We start from the raw sequence: 17,732 nt of genomic DNA on the forward strand, positions 1-17,732 counted from the left end.
CTGGCGCCGCTCTGCCCATTTCCAAAATGACCACAGTGCCAGAAATCACTTCTATGCATGTCCAGAAGTGTGTAGAAGCAACTTCTGGCGCCGCTCTGCCCATTTCCAAAATGGCCACAGTGCCAGAAGTCGCTTCTACGCATGTCCGGAACTGCGTAGAAGTGACTTCTGGCGCTGCGGACATTTTTGGAGAAGGGCAGAGTGGCGCCGGAAGTTGCTTCTAGCACGCATGTCCGGAAGTTGCGTGGAAGCGACTTCCGGTGCCGCGGCCAGAGCAGAATTTTAATGGCGGAGACTAGACATGTGTTCTGTGAGTTATTTACGGCTGCAGCTCATACACTAGATAAACAGAAGAAGAAATGGAATGGACCTTGTACCATCCAGATAAACACTGCAATGAACTGAACAATGGAGGATAGTAATTAACTCTCCCAGCACACCAGGTCTGGAACAACAATATATATGAAGGACTAGACACGTGAAATGGATTTTATATTCATAATATGTAAAAGAGGTGCTAACTGCCTCCAATTAAATATCGCAGACCCACCTCACATTACACCAGTTATATGAATGCCTACTATATCTCCCAGAAGATTATGTGGTGGAATTGTGTGAACGAAAATTTTGTGATTTCGAGTCTTAGGAAGGAGTTGATCAAATAAAAAAAGTTTTATTTACAGAAAGAAGAAGTTTGTGAAGCAAAGTTGGGTCTGGAGATGCGTTCTTTTAGGTAGAAGTTGACTTATTACTTAAAGCAAATGAAAGGATGTCACAGGCTTAAACACAGTACTATATGCACAGCTTTTCTTGAACTTCAGTTGCTAAAAATCAGTGGTACACTTCAGGTAGATGTTCAGGTTTCTAGAATATGTAGATGGTAAAATGCTTTACTTAGTTTCTGTTACTTCACTCTTGTTCCTTTACTAAGTTATGACAGGTGTTACAGATAAAATACCATTGACATAGCACAGCTTCCTTCACAGCTCAATCCTTGCTTCATTGAGGAGGATAGTTAGTCTTAGTTGCCCTGAAATATGTGATTTGACCACTCCTCAAAATTTCCAACCTGAACTCATAGGTTTTATTATTATTACTACCAGGTTGTTAAAACCGGTTGTTTGGGAAGTATAGATGATGGAGATATTTGTGGCAAGACTCTTAGGTCATCTATGATTCCATAACTTAATGGTGTTTCCAATTATCTTGACAGAAACCAGGCTAGGGTCCACCTTAACATCATATTTTATATGAAGCTAAGAATCTTTTAAAAAGCTAAAAATCAGACACTACCACCTTCAATTTTTGTAGTTAGATGTGCCTTTGTGTTCAGATCTGGCCTGAATATGATAATATAGCACTTGGGAATGAAGATGCAGCCCAGAAGCCCAGCACTGGAGGCCAACATAGAGAAGACCTGCACAGCTACCATATATTTCCCCTTTGTGCTCAAGTAGGTGGGCACAAAGGACACCCAAACACTGCAGAAGACCAGCATGCTGAAGGTGATCAGCTTGGCTTCATTGAAGGACCCTGGAAGCTTCCTGGCCAGGAAAGCCACCGTGAAGCTGATGGCCGCCAGGAAGCCCATGTAGCCAAGGACAGTGTAAAACATGGCAACAGATCCTTCATCGCATAGAAGGATAATCTCTCCAGCTTGGGAGTGCATGTTGGAGTCTGGGAAGGGTGGAGAGATTCCCACCCAGATGGTGCAGATGACAACTTGCATACCAGAACAGGAAAGGACAATGGAGTTGGCCAGACTCTTCCCCAGCCATCTTCTCACCTTGTTCCCTGGCTTTGTGGCCAAGAAGGCCAGTACCACCGTGATGGTTTTTGCCAACACAGAAGAGACGGCAACTGAGAAGATGATGCTGAAAGCTGTTTGTTGGAGAAGGCAGGTCATTTTGCTTGGCCGGCCGATGAACAGGAAGGAGGACAAAAAAGAAAGCAGGAGGGAGATGAGGAGGATATAAGAGAGGTCCCGATTGTTAGCTTTGACTATGGGAGTTTCCATGTATTTAATGATGATTCCTAGGACAATACCAGTGGTCAAGGACAAGAAGAGGGCAAAGGAAACCAGGAGGATCCCCAAGGGTTCTTCATAAGTGAGAAATGTTATAATCTTAGGGACACATTTGTCTCGGGCCTCATTTGCATGCTGATCTTCTGGGCATTTGGTGCAATGTTTTGCATCTGAGGAGAAGGAGAAGGACTTCAGTATCACTAACAAAACTCTCCCATCCATAAAGTACAGAACTAGAGCTTCCACTTTCAGGAGAGCATGTAAACCCGTAATCAAAACTAAATCCACAAACAAAATGATGCTGGAATGACCTCATCGCTGGTCTCAGATAACTGACCCTGGGGAGGGGCATTCCATTGCCTGGATGCCATGGCCAAAGGGAGTCACTCTCTGGACACTACCCCCTTTTACTTTAGATAGTGGGGACATCAAGAAGAAATCTTTCAGTTATGAATGTCGGCTTAAATATTGAAATATCTGCTTTCCCCCTGACAGCTGTTGTGCTCAATTCCTGCTTGTGGGCTTTTCATAAGCATTAGATTCAACACGGTGAGAACAGGGCTTTGGACCACCTGGGCCTTTGGCCTGGTCAAGCAAGCCTCTCCGTTTTCTCTGGAGTCACCCACCTTCCTGAACGGAGATGGTCCCTTCCGCACAAGGAGTACAATCATAGCAGCAAATAGGCTCCCCTTCTTTAGCCACTCTGGCATGTCCAGGGTGACAGCTTTCAGTGCACCTTGAATGAGGCACAACCTAAAATCAAGGAGAAGGGGGATCAAAGGAGGTCAACATAAATTACAGTCATCACCTGAAGGCCCTGACTAAAGGAAATGGCCAAATAAAAATGGCTTAAAAATGGGAATGAGACCCTTCCATATTTTGTTGGACTGTGGATACATCATCTTGTTTCTAATATAAAGTTTCATTTTAAAAACACATAATGGGATTTATACTTTGCTAACTGTAAAGGGTTAACTAGTTAAGCAAAAGAAAAGATGGGAAAGAAAGAAAGAAAGAAAGAAAGAAAGAAAGAAAGAAAGAAAGAAAGAAAGAAAGAAAGAAAGAAAGAAAGAAAGAAAGAAATGGAGTGACCTTGCTGGACTTCCCTGGCCACATAATTGCTTCTGGTTTAATGGTGAATTTTATCTCAGAAGATGCCTGTCCCTCGATGCTCCCAACCTTTATTCTGCTCTGAGATTTGTTGGGAAATATGACCCAGTTCCAAATATCAAAGTTGGCAGTCAGCTCCCCATTCTTATCAAAATACAACCCTCCTATCGATGAATTGGAAAGCTGGATTTCTTTCAAGAAAGTGTGGAGCTAGAATGGCAGAAAAACACCAGCATTTAGAAAACATGATATCAGGGTTACTTGTGAGGACTCAAGGTGTGTGTGCAAGCTCCATAACAGATTATAGTAAACTATGTTTAATCAAAATATTTGTGTATTATGGGCATATTGATGATCAAATCCTTTCATGAAGTTGGATATTTTGTGGGATGCCGTCTCGCTTTTCTTTGATAGTTGGAAAAAAAGTACCAAGCTTCTTACCAATTTTGAACAAACTGTCCTAAATTGAGGACCTAGAAGGAGTGGTCTTGTATCAGCTATGTATGACTTTTTCAACATTACAACTGGTCCTTTATCAGATTTTAAATCCTCTTGGAGAAATGAATTGAATATTCATATTGTTTGGAGGTTCTAGCAGGGGAGCACAGCTATCGTATACGCTTGACCGAATAACAGTACACTCCGTCTATCTGGGATGGTCGTCCTCTTCCACCAAGTGCGCAGCTTCAGGAGGGATGCACATGGAGCTGTGAGGGAGGAAGGGGGACACCCGCCTAGCCAACCAGATCAGCCGAATCAACCCTGGCGATCAATGGGGTGACAGATGTCGCAGCCAGATCGCCCTCACATCATACCTGCCAAGTTGCTGTCGGAGAAATAAGGGACCGGGCGGAAGTAGCAGACCGGAAGTCACACTGCAGCCATTTTGGAATTGGGCAGGGCAGCATCAAAAGTCACTTCTGAGCATGCTCCGCCCAGTTCCAAAATGGCCACCGCGCCAGAATAAACCGGGAAAAAACAAAAAAAATCCCTTTTTTCAGCTAGGAACAGCTGGAAAAACGGGGATTTTGTTTAAAATGTTTTGTTGCCCAATTAAGCAATTGGTAAACAACTATGATTGCAGCCGTGTCAGGCAATCTACCTGCCTGCACACAAATCCAGCTGCTTAGCAGAGTGTCCAGCCCGCTTCCTTCTGCGTCCCAAAGTCAAGCCTCATTCCTAAACGTCCAGGAATTTCCCTTCTGAAGTTTAGATAACAGCTTCGTAGCAGTCCATGCTGCGGAAACTTATTCAGCTTTCAGCGCCTGTAAATAAATCACTTTCCACTCCCTTGTTCATTAAAACAGAGAATTTATTGCTTAAAACAACTCCAACCTGGGGAAGACAGACCCATCCCGGCTTGAAGCTTCAACACAACAGACAGAACAGAAACATACGGTGTCATATATTCCAGATACACAACAGCAAACAGGTACTTCCTGTTTCCTGTTTATATGACACGTCACAAGCCCCGTGATCCAGGACGACTGCTGAGCTATTAACCCCTCAGCTCACAGATTTCCCGGGGAATACAGGAGACTTGGCAGCTATGCCTCACATCCTTTTTATAATGAATTTATTGACAAGAAAAAGAATGCATACCATCTGAAAAAATGGTCACGTTTAATTAATGCTATCAATACGAACGACCATAAAACCTTTTGGCAAATAACTTCCGGCCATCTAAGCAATAATTCCCTTTCTATTGCACCTACTATTCCTCCCCAATTCTGGGTTGACTATTACAGTAAAATATTTAACAATTCATCTTGCTCTTCACTTAACGATGATCAGCCAGCCCCCTTAAAGATTCCAAAGTGGACTTCTTTAGGCATTGATGAAATTATGGAACTGATTGAAGAATTAAAATCTGGTAAGGCCCCTGGTCCCAATGGGATCCCCACTGAGATTCTGAAAAAGTATGCTGGTTGGTGGGCTCCACCACTTGCCAATCTTTTTACGCTTATAGATCAAAAGGGAATAATACCGAAATCATGGCTGACTTCTATAATAATTCCAATCTATAAAAAAGGTGATCCAGGGCAACCATGCAACTATCACCCCATTAGTCTTCTTTCTACCATAAGCAAACACTATTCAAAATATCTGGAGCATTATCTATTGGATTGGATCAAAAAGAATAAAAATATTGGTCCTGAACAGATTGGTTTCACAAAACAGAAATCGACTATAGATCATTGCCTATTATTGGCATTTCTAGCAGACAAATATATGAAATCTGACAGTGGAAAGTTATATGTGGCCTTTATTGATTTCAAGTGCGCCTTTGACTCAATTCCCAGAGGGCTGTTATGGGATAAATTGAAAGCTTCTGGGATAGAACCTCATCTACTTTTTCTGAGATGGACAACGTATTTGCAAAAAGGGGAGGGGACAGACGTGCCATGGCTGCAGCCTTTGAATTTCCAATCTGTCTCGTCCAGATTGGAGCCAGCTTTGCGGCTCTGGGCCCCCTCCAATAAACAACACGTGATCCAGTTCCTGCTGAGCGATGACTCTCCTGTACTTGCGTGCCGAGGTTCCAAGACATCCCCCCAATAACTCACACTTTACACAATATTTTAAGTTTAAGGTTTTTGGCATTAATTTTGGCCACAACTTTATTTAAATACAACTGAATGTGAGTGGTTGCTTAGGCATTGGTTCTTGCCATCTGTCCCCGGCCTGGGACAGATCTGACTCCCACTAGCCTAGTAGGGGAGCCAGTAGGTAAGCACCCTCTGGGAGAGATCGGGGCAGGGGGCGACGCCCTTGACCTCATCCCTCAGATGCTCCCCAAGGCTCATGTGTTATATATATGCCAATAAAGGTGTTGAGTTGAGTTGATTCATATTGACAACATGGACCACAAACACTTTGGAAGTCGAAACTGTGAGAGAATGTTCCTTAGCACTTTTTCATACCCAACTTCGTGCTTTGAAGGAAATACTCTTTTCTAACACCTCCTGAAATATACTCGGAGTCGAGAGTGAATTTCATGCTCTTTATTCAGCTCATAGTCATCAAGGAGGAGAAGAGAAGACGAATGCTCTTTTCCCAAAACCATCTGCTTATATACATTATTTACACAATGGGCCTTGCGTGTTTGGCTACTTCAGGGCTACACCTGTGGGCCAATTATATTGTGGATTGACTTCTGCCTGCAGCCTGATTGGCTGCTCCTACAGGCCAATCAGGTAGCAGATTCACTTCTGCCAGCCGCCTGATTGGCTGCTCCAGCAGGCCAATCAGGTTGCGGATTCACTTCCACCTGGAGTTGGATTGGGTAGCTCCCGCTGATTCTGAATCCTATTGTTCTAGGATTCAGCTCAGTACATAACACCTCCCATATAATTTTTCTGAAAATATACATTTTAATTAGTTTTCACATTATTATGGAAACAAATGGAGAGACGAACCCTAACAAGAATTTCATAACATATCCAACTAAACATAGGGCACACAAAATCTAAACATCCTATATAATAATGTCCATGTTGTCCCTGCGTCCAGTTGTCCCGTGTGTCCCTGGGGTACTGCGCATGTACCCCAGAGACACGGGGATTGGACGGAGGGACAACGGCCAACCGCCGCTCCGCCAACCGCCGCTCCGAAGCCCAGTCTCATGCTGGAGGTGCGCGGCGAGGCGGCGGGGGAAAGAAGCGCTCCCCCCGGCAGCCTTGCCGCGCACCTCCGGCATGGGACGGCGCTTCCTCGGCCGAAGCGGCAGCAGGCGCCGAGGGAAGCCGGCTTTGGCTTGGCGGCGGCGGGAAGAAGGGGAGGAATTCCTCCCCTTTTTCCCGCCGCCGCCAAGCCAGTCCCCGAGCCGAAGTGCGGCGCGGCGGGGGCTTTTCGCCATTTGCCTTCCCGGAGCGAAGGGGGAGGCAAACAGCGAAAAGCACCCGCCGCGCCGCACTTCGGCTCGGGGACTGGCTTGGCGTGCGCGGCGAGGTGGCGGGGGGGGAGGAGAAGCGCTCCTCCCCCCCCCGCCGCCTCGGCACGCAGCGCCGACATGGGACGGGGCTTCGGAGACCTTCTCCGAAACCCCGTCTCATGCGGGAGGTGCGCTGTGAGGCGGCGGGGGGGGGGAGAAGCGCTCCTCCCCCCCGCCGCCTCACCACGCAGCACCGACATGGGACGGGGCTTCGGAGACCTTCTCCGAAGCCCCGTCTCATGCGGGAGGTGTGCGGCGAGGCGGCGGGGGGAAGAAGCGCTCCTCCCCCCCGCCGCCTCACCACGCAGCGCCGACATGGGACGGGGCTTCGGAGACCTTCTCCGAAGCCCCGTCTCATGCGGGAGGTGCCCGGCGAGGCGGCGGGGGGGGGAGAAAAAGCGCTCCTCCCCCCTGCCGCCTCGGCACGCAGCGCCGGCATGGGACGGAGTTTCGAAGAAGGTCTCTGAAGCCCCGTCTCATGCGGCAGGTGCGCGGCGGGGGGGGGAGTGCTTCTCTCCCCCCCCCGCCGCCTCGCCGCGCACCTCCCGCATGAGACGGGGCTTCGGAGACCTCCGAAGCTCCGTCCCATGCCGGCGCTGCACGACAGCAGCGTTCTAGCGCCCGTTTTTAAACGGGCTGAATTCTACTAGTATTAAATAATCATAGCTGCCAAGTTATCCCTTTTTTAAAAGGAAAATTCCCTTATGCTGAATAGGCTTCCTCGCGAGAAAAGGGAAAACTTGGCAGCTATGCATATTAAATAATTAGAATGATACGAGCTACAAATGATACAGACTCTAAGAGGGATCCCAGAGATGGAAAACTTATTGCAAAAAGGGGAGCGAACATACTTGCCATGGTTGTAGTCTTTGAATTTCCAATCTGTCTCTTCCACCCACCATTAACATCAATTTGGATCTGGATGAATATGCAGCATTCAAAGCCTGAGCCATAAGTTGGACACTGTAGTAAGTACTGAAGCTGTCTTGGGACCAGATTGCCTCAACCACCTCCTGGGACAAAGTTCCCCATTCTTCCCTTTCTGTGCATCTTGTCCAACCCTCCATGGACAACACATCCTTTGAACATGAACAATGGAATGCTCTTGACCAAAACTGTGCAGCTACAGCTTTATCTTCAGATGAAAGTTGAGTAGAGTAGACATGTTCTGTCCTTTTTTGGGTATTCATTACAAAGGACAAAGAACCTTGGGTAGGGAGGAAGTTATTCATATCGCCAAACAACATCGCATCAATGTCCAGAAGATCTGCCGTGATCCAGACTATCCCCTGAGGTTTTCTCACATCATGAATGTATTGTAACAGTATGATTGGATAAACTCTGTGTTTAGAGTCCCCATGGTAAATATACACATTCACTTGTCTCAGGACAGCTGGTTTACAATGTAATGGTGACCTTTTTCTCAGAGATGAAAGCACAAGTCTTTCCAAGAAAGCCACACAAATCCCACTGCGGATCATCAGAGGTGTGAAAGCACTCAGGAATCTTTCTCCATTGTCGTTGTCTGGAACAAAGAGACCGATCCACATCCATCCAAAATGGAGCAGCAATTTGACAATCCCCATGTACTGAGTTTCTTTCTTTGGGACCATCCGGTAGATGAAATGGAACTGGGTGTTGTCATTAAGGATTTGCGAATCAATGCCATAACTGACCTAATAAGAAAAGCATCGGTGTCTTGTTTTCAGGAATACTTGAGAAGAGCCTTGTTGCAAGATCATGTTAAAGGTCCATTTAGTCAAACATCCTGTTCTCACAGTAGCCAACCAGATGTCTCTGGGAAGCCTATTATGCCTCTGATGGAGGAACTCTCTTCAGAGGAGGACTGGGAGCTCCCCATGATATGTAAATGTGACCGAAGAGGAAGTCATTCCAATGGACACTGGGGCAAAGCAGAGTATCTGGACCTTCGGGGGTCTTCAAAGAATCACAGCAAGTCACTGTACAAAACCAGAGGCAGAAACTAAGCAGCTACAAACTCTGTGGGGAGCTCAGGCACCTAAACCTGCCTGCTCAGTTGGCTGCCAGACACCCACTGCTCTGAGAAACAAGAACTCCTCAAATACCGGTATAAGGAGCCTCTTATGAGTAATATACTCCTTTCACCTACTGCCAATCTAGGGAAGGGGAGAGAAAGAGGCTGAGGTCTTTTCAAATCAATTCCAGTGTTCTTATCATGTTCTTTGATTATTATTTTTTGGTAAGTTCTCTTTTTGGGTGCCCCCCTTTTGACTTCTCTCTTTTTTTAAAAAAAACAATTTTATTAAATTTTCAAATAAACAACATTCAACAACAACTAAACAATAAACAACAAACACAACAAAAAACAACATTATCTCATTTTATCATCTATTCAACTATTCTACTTCTCTTGCCCTGCCGAGCTTTGACTTCCCTCCCTCCTATCATTCGGTTTTCTTTCCCACTTCTATCTCGCAGTTCCTTTTAGTCCACCTACTTAAAGTAAATTCGTAGGATTTATTTCAGTCCTGCAAGTGTTTTCAGTTTTCTACAGTTTTTCTCCATATAGTCCACAAATTTACTCCATTCCTTTTGGAACCTTGTCTCTCCCTGGTTTCGGATCCCGCAGGTCAACTAAGCTAATTCTGCATAGTCAATCATTTTCATCTGCCACTCCTCGATCATCAGTATCTCCTGTACTTACCATTTTGGGGCTAATAAAGTCCTAGTCGTGGTTGTAGCATACATAAATAATTTTTGATCTCCCTTTGCAATTTCCTCTCCTATGAGTCCTAATAGAAAAGCCTCCGGTTTTTTGGGAAAGGTATACTTAAAAATCTTTTTCAGTTCATTATATAACATTTCCCCTTTGACTTCTCTGTAAAGTAGGGATGGGGTAAAATGGGTCCCAAGGATGTGGCTGAACTGCAATTCTCATCAATCCCAACAAACATAGCTGATAGCCAAGGGTAGTTGGCTTTTTAGTTTCAAAACCTCTGGAGGTCTGAAGGCTCTCCAACATTGCTGGAGAGGCTGCAAAGAGGAATGAAACATAGCTGGTCTCCCTTCCCCTCCCAATTCATACCTGGGGCATTTTGTAGATTCCCAACATGCCGGAAATTTGGCTGGAGATTGCAGAAGTGGTTTCTTCAAAAACACCCAACACGTTACCCTGTCTTCCACATCTGTAGCTTGGAATATTATCTAGCATGGCATCGGTAGTCGTTCTGGCATCATAAGCAGCCTCATAGATGCTGTAGCCCAGGGTGACATTGGGTAAGTGTGTGGGATGCTGGTTAATCTCCTGGATGGCAAACAAGAAGGACAGGATCCTTGTGGTGTCCATCGATGACAAGCTGAAAATAAATTAATAAAAAACCCGTCATTTCAGCCCCTCATCTTCCTGTCAATAAAAACAATACACCATGTTCTATAGGAACGTCGGTTCATACAAATGGTTCATACCAGTGGCCCTTTCAATCTAATGGGTCAAACTCAGCATGCAAGAAAGAACAGAATTTTCTCCAGGTGCCTCCTGGAAAATGGGAGGCACGTTCACAACCTGCAGAGAGGCAAATTAAAGACACTATTAGAAATGTATTGAATACCTGGAAGTGAGAAATGAGAAGAAAGCAGTGCTGATGTTTATAGATGCAGATAAAGCACTTGACGATGTTTCTTGGGACTTCATGGAGAGGGTGATGGAGCAAATGGGTTTTGGAGTAAACTTTAGCAGGGGGATGCAATCTGTCAACTCAGAGCAGCATGCAAAAATAATCATAAATTCGGTAATAACAAATAAATGTAATATACAAAAAGGAACCAGACAAGGTTGCCCATTATCAGCATTGTTGTTTATTCTGGTCCTGGAAGTGCTGGAAAGAAACATAAGAGAAGACAAGGAAATAGTAGGAATAAGAGTAAAGAAGAGTGAAGATAAACTGAAGGCCTTTGCAGATGATTTGGGAATTACTGTAGAGGACCCCAAAAGCTCTCTCCCTATAGTAATGGACAAAATCCAAGAGTTTGGTGAGGTGGCAGGATGTAAATTAAAAGTAAGACCAAGTTGCTATTAAAAAATCTTAAAGAATTGGAAAAGAAAGAAATAACAGAAAGGATAGGAATAGAAGTACATAAAAAAGTAAAGTATCTGGGTATATGGTTAACGGCAAAAAATAGAACATATATAAAGGATCACAGCAATAAAAATGAATGTACTCCCAAGAATGTTACTTCTTTTTCAGACAATACCAATAATAGTAAGGAATGCTTGCTTCCAAGAATGGCAAAGAGAAATTTGAAGATTTATCTGGAATGGGGGAAAACCGAGGATAAAAAATGAGATACAGATGTGAACGAAAGAGGTGGTTTCTTACTTCCAGATTTAAAATTGTATTATGAAGCTGCATCCCTAATATGGATCCGGGATTGGATCAAACTTGACGAAGAAGAGACTCGGAAGGAGATGATAATAAGCATGCCATCCTATTATCATCTCAGAGTTTGGTCAAACTCATGTTCGTAGCTTCGAGAACACTGTCCAACCATCTCATCCTCTGTCGTCCCCTTCTCCTTGTGCCCTCCATCTTTCCCAACATCAGGGTCTTTTCCAGGGAGTCGTCTCTTCTCATGAGGTGGCCAAAGTATCGGAGCCTCAGCTTCACGATCTGTCCTTCCAGTGAGCACTCAGGGCTGATTTCCTTCAGAATGGAGAGGTTTGATCTTCTCGCAGTCCATGGGACTCTCAAGAGTCTCCTCCAACACCAGAATTCAAAAGCATCAATTCTTCGGCGAACAGCCTTCTTTATGGTCCAGCTCTCCATACGGACCTTTGTCGGCAAGGTGATGTCTCTGCTTTTTAAGATGCTGTCTAGGTTTGTCATTGCTTTTCTCTCAAGAAGCAGGCATCTTTTAATTTCATGACTGCTGTCACCATCTGCAGTGATCAAGGAGCCCAAGAAAGTAAAATCTCTCACTGCCTCCATTTCTTCCCCTTCTATTTGCCAAGAGGTGATGGGACCAGTGGCCATGATCTTGGTGTGTTTTTTTTATGTTGAGCTTCAGACCAACATCAAATAGCTCAACAAATAGCTTGGCTAAATATGGAAAACCCAAATGAACAGAATTCGATAAGAGGGGTCCTATTTTGGCAACTTAATATTTTTTTTTTTTACTGAGATAGAAAAGCCCTTTTTATTATCTAAACTAAAAGTTTATAAGAAATGGTTCCCACGGATGGCCTCTCAGCCTTCCCCCGTAATACCATTGGCATTTCACCCTACTTTCTATAATAGAGACAGAACATTCCCCTTTGAAAAATGGGAAAATGTGGGCCTGTTTTGGCTTAAAGACTTTTACAAAGAAAACAACCCTTTGTCTGGATTAATACTACAAGAAAAGGTTCAAAACTTTTCCCACAATTGGATGGTAATCCATCAAGTCATCCATTTTATAAGTAGCACAAAAATCCACAAACAAGGGACAAAGTCACTAACTGCATTTGAAAATATTTTATATACCACAGACCCTAGAGGTAAAGGTCTAATTGCTTTAATCTATAAAGCGATTGCAAATTTATCAACCTCAAAGCCCTCCAGGTTGAAGACTAGATGGGAAAGAGACTTGGGAGAAGGGATTGATGATGGTTTGTGGGAAGGAATGTGGCAAAAAGCCCCCTTTCGAGCTATTTCTGCCCGAATAAGAGAAAACACCTTAAAGCTAACCCACAGATGGTACCCGCACCCCACATTGCTAAGCAAAATAGACAAAAATATTTCTCCACAATGTTGGAGAAATTGTGGGAATGAAGGAACGTTTATACACATGTGGTGGAAATGCCCATTGATTAAAAACTTCTGGTTAAAAATATTTCAGGAAATGGAACAAATTACATCTCAATCGATCAATTTAGATCCCAAAATAGCACTGCTTTCTATATTTGAGATGAAGCACAAAGTCTTAGAGACAAAGACTTAATTGTACATCTTATAACTGCAGCACGTCTTGCTGTTGCTAGACACTGGAGAACATTAAACGTGAACCTATATGAAGTTTGGTATGCTTTGTCTGGGAATTAATTTTGATGGAAAAGTTAACAGAAAGAAAACAATGTGAGAAACTATATAACTTTTACAAAATATGGTCCTCCTTTATTACATATGCATCAAAGAAAGAACATGCATTTAAACCACCTAAAACACGTGGGAGCATGTGGAATGATATTTTTTAAACCAGCAACTGTAGAATTTTTTTTTAAAAGTCGATTATATGACTAATGTAATTACCTGGATGTAGTTGGGGCTGTTTTTGGGGAGGGGTAGGGTGAAACTGTATTTGTTTGCTAGTATTTGATGATATGTTGCTCTTATGTTCAATAAATAAAAAATATTTTTTTAAAAAAAAATCAAAGGGCAGGGTAAGTAAGTGTGTCTTCTGAGTGCACGGAAAACTGTGCGGTGAAGATGGCAGTGACACGTCTGTGAGGAGGGAATTCCACAATTTAGGAACTGCCACAGAGAACGCCCTCAGTTGGGCCACCCTCCCTTAACTTCTTAGGGTGGTGGAACTACCTAGTAGGGCCCCTATCCTGATTTTAACATTCAATAGAGTTTGCAGGGAAGGAAGTTGTCCCCTTACATCAGGCATCCTCAAACTTCGGCCCTCCAGATGTTTTGGACTACAATTCCCATCATCCCTGACCACTGGTCCTGTTAGCTAGGGATCATGGGAGTTGTAGGCCAAAACATCTGGAGGGCCGCAGTTTGGGGGCATAGCTGCCAAGTTATCCCTTTTTTACAGGGATTTTCCCTTATGCTGAATAGGCTTCCTCGCGAGAAAAGCGAAAACTTGGCAGCTATGTTTGGGGGTGCCTGCCTTACATGCTGAGTTTCACACTGCCATCAATCCCTGAATGTTAGCACTTATTTAAGAAACCATGTAACCCAAAAACATTCAACAGCACTTGGAACATTTAGGTTAGGCAGTCCTGCCGGGAATAGGTGGGGGAAGCTGTGCAATGGCATTTAATTGTAGACCAGGAGGAAAAACCTTTTTTTGCATAAAACTATGTTTAAAAAACCTAGTATATAATCATCATCATATTGAGCTGTTCAGAATGAATCTACCTCAGATTAGTACATGTGCTCTAGATGCTGCCTTTGTACTAATTAAACTCAGGCTCAAAACAAGGAAAGTGCTCAGAATCAACCTCCCTGTTTGCAGGATACCAAGGGGCTAGTATGCTCTTGGATGCTGACTCCAGATCACCAAATATTCCTCCGGGGTTGAATTTGGTATTAAGGCACCCTGAGCAAGGATAAAATTTGACCCATCCCCAAGATTCCTTATTTCCACAACAATACCTTTTTGGTACAGTTTTTAAATTTAATCTTCTCAGTAGATAACTGTACAAATACAGGATTCAGAATTGCTGCTTGGCACCCTCAGTGGGGGAACCCTCCTGCACAACTTTTAATATGGCAATGCCTCCTCCAAAGGCAATAGGGGAAGAAAGGAGGGAGAAGGTTTTATCAGGGATGACCAGAAATTAGGGGATGTCCCTGATAAACAGAAATTCTTCGGAATGCAGGTTGGGTAGCATAAAGTCACTTACTGCAGGATTGTGTTTCTGGGGGGTTGGGAAAAGTCGTATGGAAAATCCTTCCAAGCTTGTGGACAGATGACCCCACTAATGAGGTGGTCTCCTGGTCGGTAATAATTTAGCGGATCATTTTCCTGTTCCAGATTCAAGGGGCATTTTGCTTTCAGCATCCCACTAGTCCCATGGAACCTTAGCAGTAGACGTAGTAGCAGCAATATCACCCTGGCTATGCTTGCAAGAGTCTTCCTGTATTGTGACAGCAGTGACATTAGTAGCACAGCTGGACTCCTACAGTAGCTTCAGAAAAAAAAAGTAACAAAATGAAGACTCCAACAAAAAGGAGTCCTCTGCCCCCAATGTCTGAGACCAGGATCTCAGTAGTATTGGGGATATTTATGTCCCAGTTCTTCTTTCAGGCTTATTACATAGAATCATAGAATCATAGAGTTGGAAGAGACCACAAGGGCCATCCAGTCCAACCCCCTGCCAAGCAGGAAACACCATCAAAGCATTCCTGACAGATGGCTGTCAAGCCTCTGCTTAAAGACCTCCAAAGAAGGAGACTCCACCACACTCCTTGGCAGCAAATTCCACTGCCGAACAGCTCTTACTGTCAGGAAGTTCTTCCTAATGTTTAGGTGGAATCTTCTTTCTTGAAGTTTGAATCCATTGCTCCGTGTCCGCTTCTCTGGAGCAGCAGAAAACAACCTTTCTCCCTCCTCTATATGACATCCTTTTATATATTTGAACATGGTTATCATATCACCCCTTAACCTTCTCTTCTCCAGGCTAAACATACCCAGCTCCCTAAGCCGTTCCTCATAAGGCATCATTTCCAGGCCTTTGACCATTTTGGTTGCCCTCTTCTGGACACGTTCCAGCTTATCAGTATCCTTCTTGAACTGTGGTGCCCAGAACTGGACACAGTACTCCAGGTGAGGTCTGACCAGAGCAGAATACAGTGGTACTATTACTTCCCTTGATCTAGATCAGGAGTGTCAAACTCAAATTCATTGGGGGCCGCATCAGCAGTTTGGTCACCCTCAAAGGGCCGGTTGTATCTGTAGGACTATGTGTCCACTCTTTATTATCATAAATTATTGTCACTGCATTCAATTATTACTGTTTTTTTGTAATATTGTAAGTAATAACTAGCTCTGAAAGCAGAAACATAGTCAAAATAATGGCAAGTAGATATTCAAATGTACAATTATTGTACAATTTATTGAAAAATGATTTTTGGTAACTGCACTGGGTGGTGGAGGCTCGCTAGGGTTTCATGCAGGAGCTTTGCAGAGCTACTGGTACCTGGAGATGCTGGGGTCCTTCTGCATGCAGGACAGTGAGCCACCACCCTTCACCAAAGGGACTGGCTGAGGTTGACTCACTGGAGCTGCTCTCCTGGTTCCAGGGTTTAAGGGCCAGAAGTATAAAGCAGCATCCTATGTTTCTGAGGAGAGGGAGAGGGAGGGGAGGGAGAAGGGAGGAAGGAGGGAAAGAGGGGAGAGAAAGAAGAGTAGGAAATAAGGAAGGGAATAAAGAAGGAAAGAAAAAGAAAGAGGGAGAGAAGACGGAAAGGGAGAAAGAAGGAAGGAAGTAGAGAGGGAAAGAAAAAATAAGAATGAGGAAGAGGAAGAAAGATGGGAAGGAAGGAAGGAAGGAAGGAAGGAAGGAAGGAAGGAAGGAAGGAAGGAAGGAAGAAAGGAAGGAAGGAAGGAAGGAAGGAAGGAAGGAAGAAAGAAAGAAAGAAAGAAAGAAAGAAAGAAAGAAAGAAAGAAAGAAAGAAAGAAAGAAAGAAAAGAGGGAGCAGGAGGGGAGAGAAAGAAGAGTAGGAAAGAAGGAAGGGAATAAAGAAGGAAAGAAAAAGAAAGAGGGATAGAAGACAGAGATAAAGAAGGAAGGAAGGAGAGGCTGAGCTGCGGCAGGAGGAGGAGGAGGTGAGGCAAGAGGAGGAGGAGGAGGCGGCTTGCCGGGTCGGTGCCCGGCAGCGCCATACGGAGAGTCCCGAGCCTCTGGGACGCAGCAGTGCTCTGTAGCACTTTGAATCATCCTCCTCCTCCACGCGGCGCAGCTGGGTGCTTTGTCTGTGCTGCTGCAGCAGCAGCAACAGCCGTTTCCAGGCGCCGAGCCGTGGCAGGAGGAGGAGGAGGATTCAAAGTGCTACAGAGCACTGCTGCGTCGCAGAGGCTCGGGACTCTCCGTGCGGCGCTGCTGGGCGCTGACCCGGCAAGCTGCCTCCTCCTTCTCCTGCTGTGGCTCGGGGCGCTCCACGCTCCACGCGCTACCCCCCCAGGCCCCAGCTGTTTGTCGGCGCTTTGTCGGCGCGGCGCTTCAGCAGCAAGGTCCCGTTGCTGGGTCCCGCTGACTGGGGCGCTCGGCGGGCCACATGACGAGGTCTGGCGGGCCGGATTTGGCCCCCGGGCCTTGTGTTTGACACCCGTGATCTAGATGCTATACTCCTATTGATGCAGCCCAGAATTGCATTGGCTTTTTTAGCTGCTGCATCACACTGCTGACTCATGTCAAGTTTGTGGTCTACCAAGACTCCTAGATCCTTTTCACATGTACTGCTCTCAAGCCAGGTGTCTCCCATCCTGTATTTGTGCCTTTCATTTTTTTTGCCCAAGTGTAGTACTTTACATTTCTCCTTGTTAAAATTCATCTTGTTTGCTTTGGCCCAGTTGTCTAATCTGTTAAGGTCATTCTGAAGTGTGATCCTGTCCTCTGGGGTGTTAGCCACCCCTCCCAATTTGGTGTCATCTGCAAACTTGCTCAGGATGCCCTCAAGCCCATCATCCACGTCATTGATAAAGATGTTGAACAAGACTGGGCCCAAGACAGAACCCTGTGGCACCCCACTAGTCACTACTCTCCAGGATGAGGACGAGCCATTGATGAGCACCCTTTGGGTTCGGTCAGTAAGCCAGTTACAAATCCACTGAATGGTAGCATTGTCTAGCCCACATTTTACCAGCTTCTTTACAAGAATATCATGGGGCACCTTGTCAAAGGCCTTGCTGAAATCAAGATAGGCTACATCCACAGCGTTCCCTTCATCTACCAGGCTTGTAATTCTGTCA

General features: G+C 44.9%; 3 protein-coding genes across 3 annotated transcripts in view; all 3 read right to left on the minus strand.

Annotated features, from left to right (window-relative positions):
- LOC118080166 (major histocompatibility complex class I-related protein 1-like) overlaps positions 1 to 17,732 on the minus strand; it is a 194,200-nt gene that overhangs the window by 155,868 nt on the left and 20,600 nt on the right. The window lies entirely within an intron of this gene.
- Positions 231 to 10,373, minus strand: LOC148687175 (vomeronasal type-2 receptor 26-like). The gene is made up of 3 exons (XM_088664298.1): positions 10,138 to 10,373; positions 2,653 to 2,779; positions 231 to 2,196 (listed from the first exon to the last, which is right to left on the minus strand). Exons 1-3 carry the CDS (start codon positions 10,261 to 10,263, stop codon positions 1,283 to 1,285), a joined length of 1,167 nt encoding a protein of 388 aa, XP_088520424.1. The 5' UTR covers positions 10,264 to 10,373; the 3' UTR covers positions 231 to 1,282.
- LOC148687176 (vomeronasal type-2 receptor 26-like) lies at positions 2,984 to 8,867 on the minus strand. Its single transcript, XM_088664370.1, has 3 exons — positions 7,922 to 8,867; positions 3,119 to 3,346; positions 2,984 to 3,001 (listed from the first exon to the last, which is right to left on the minus strand). The coding sequence occupies exons 1-3, from the start codon at positions 8,681 to 8,683 to the stop codon at positions 2,984 to 2,986; spliced, it is 1,008 nt and encodes a 335-aa protein (XP_088520496.1). The 5' UTR covers positions 8,684 to 8,867.

Source organism: Zootoca vivipara, chromosome 2 (genome assembly GCF_965207765.1).
Source record: "Zootoca vivipara chromosome 2, rZooViv2.hap1.1, whole genome shotgun sequence".
NCBI lineage: Eukaryota > Metazoa > Chordata > Lepidosauria > Squamata > Lacertidae > Zootoca > Zootoca vivipara.

Bases quoted from the DNA above. Each gene is read 5' to 3' on its own strand.
- LOC148687176 (XM_088664370.1), bottom strand. From the start codon at position 8,683: ATGGTCCCAAAGAAAGAAACTCAGTACATGGGGATTGTCAAATTGCTG. The intron at 3,347-7,921 runs GTATGTTCGCTC...CTGCCATTCTAG, and splicing joins AAAGACTACAACCATGGCAA to CTCCACACTTTCTTGAAAGA.
- LOC148687175 (XM_088664298.1), bottom strand. From the start codon at position 10,263: ATGCTAGATAATATTCCAAGCTACAGATGTGGAAGACAGGGTAACGTG. The intron at 2,780-10,137 runs GTATGAATTGGG...CCTTGATTTTAG, and splicing joins GAATCTACAAAATGCCCCAG to GTTGTGCCTCATTCAAGGTG. The intron at 2,197-2,652 runs GTGGGTGACTCC...CCTTCTCCTCAG, and splicing joins GACCATCTCCGTTCAGGAAG to ATGCAAAACATTGCACCAAA.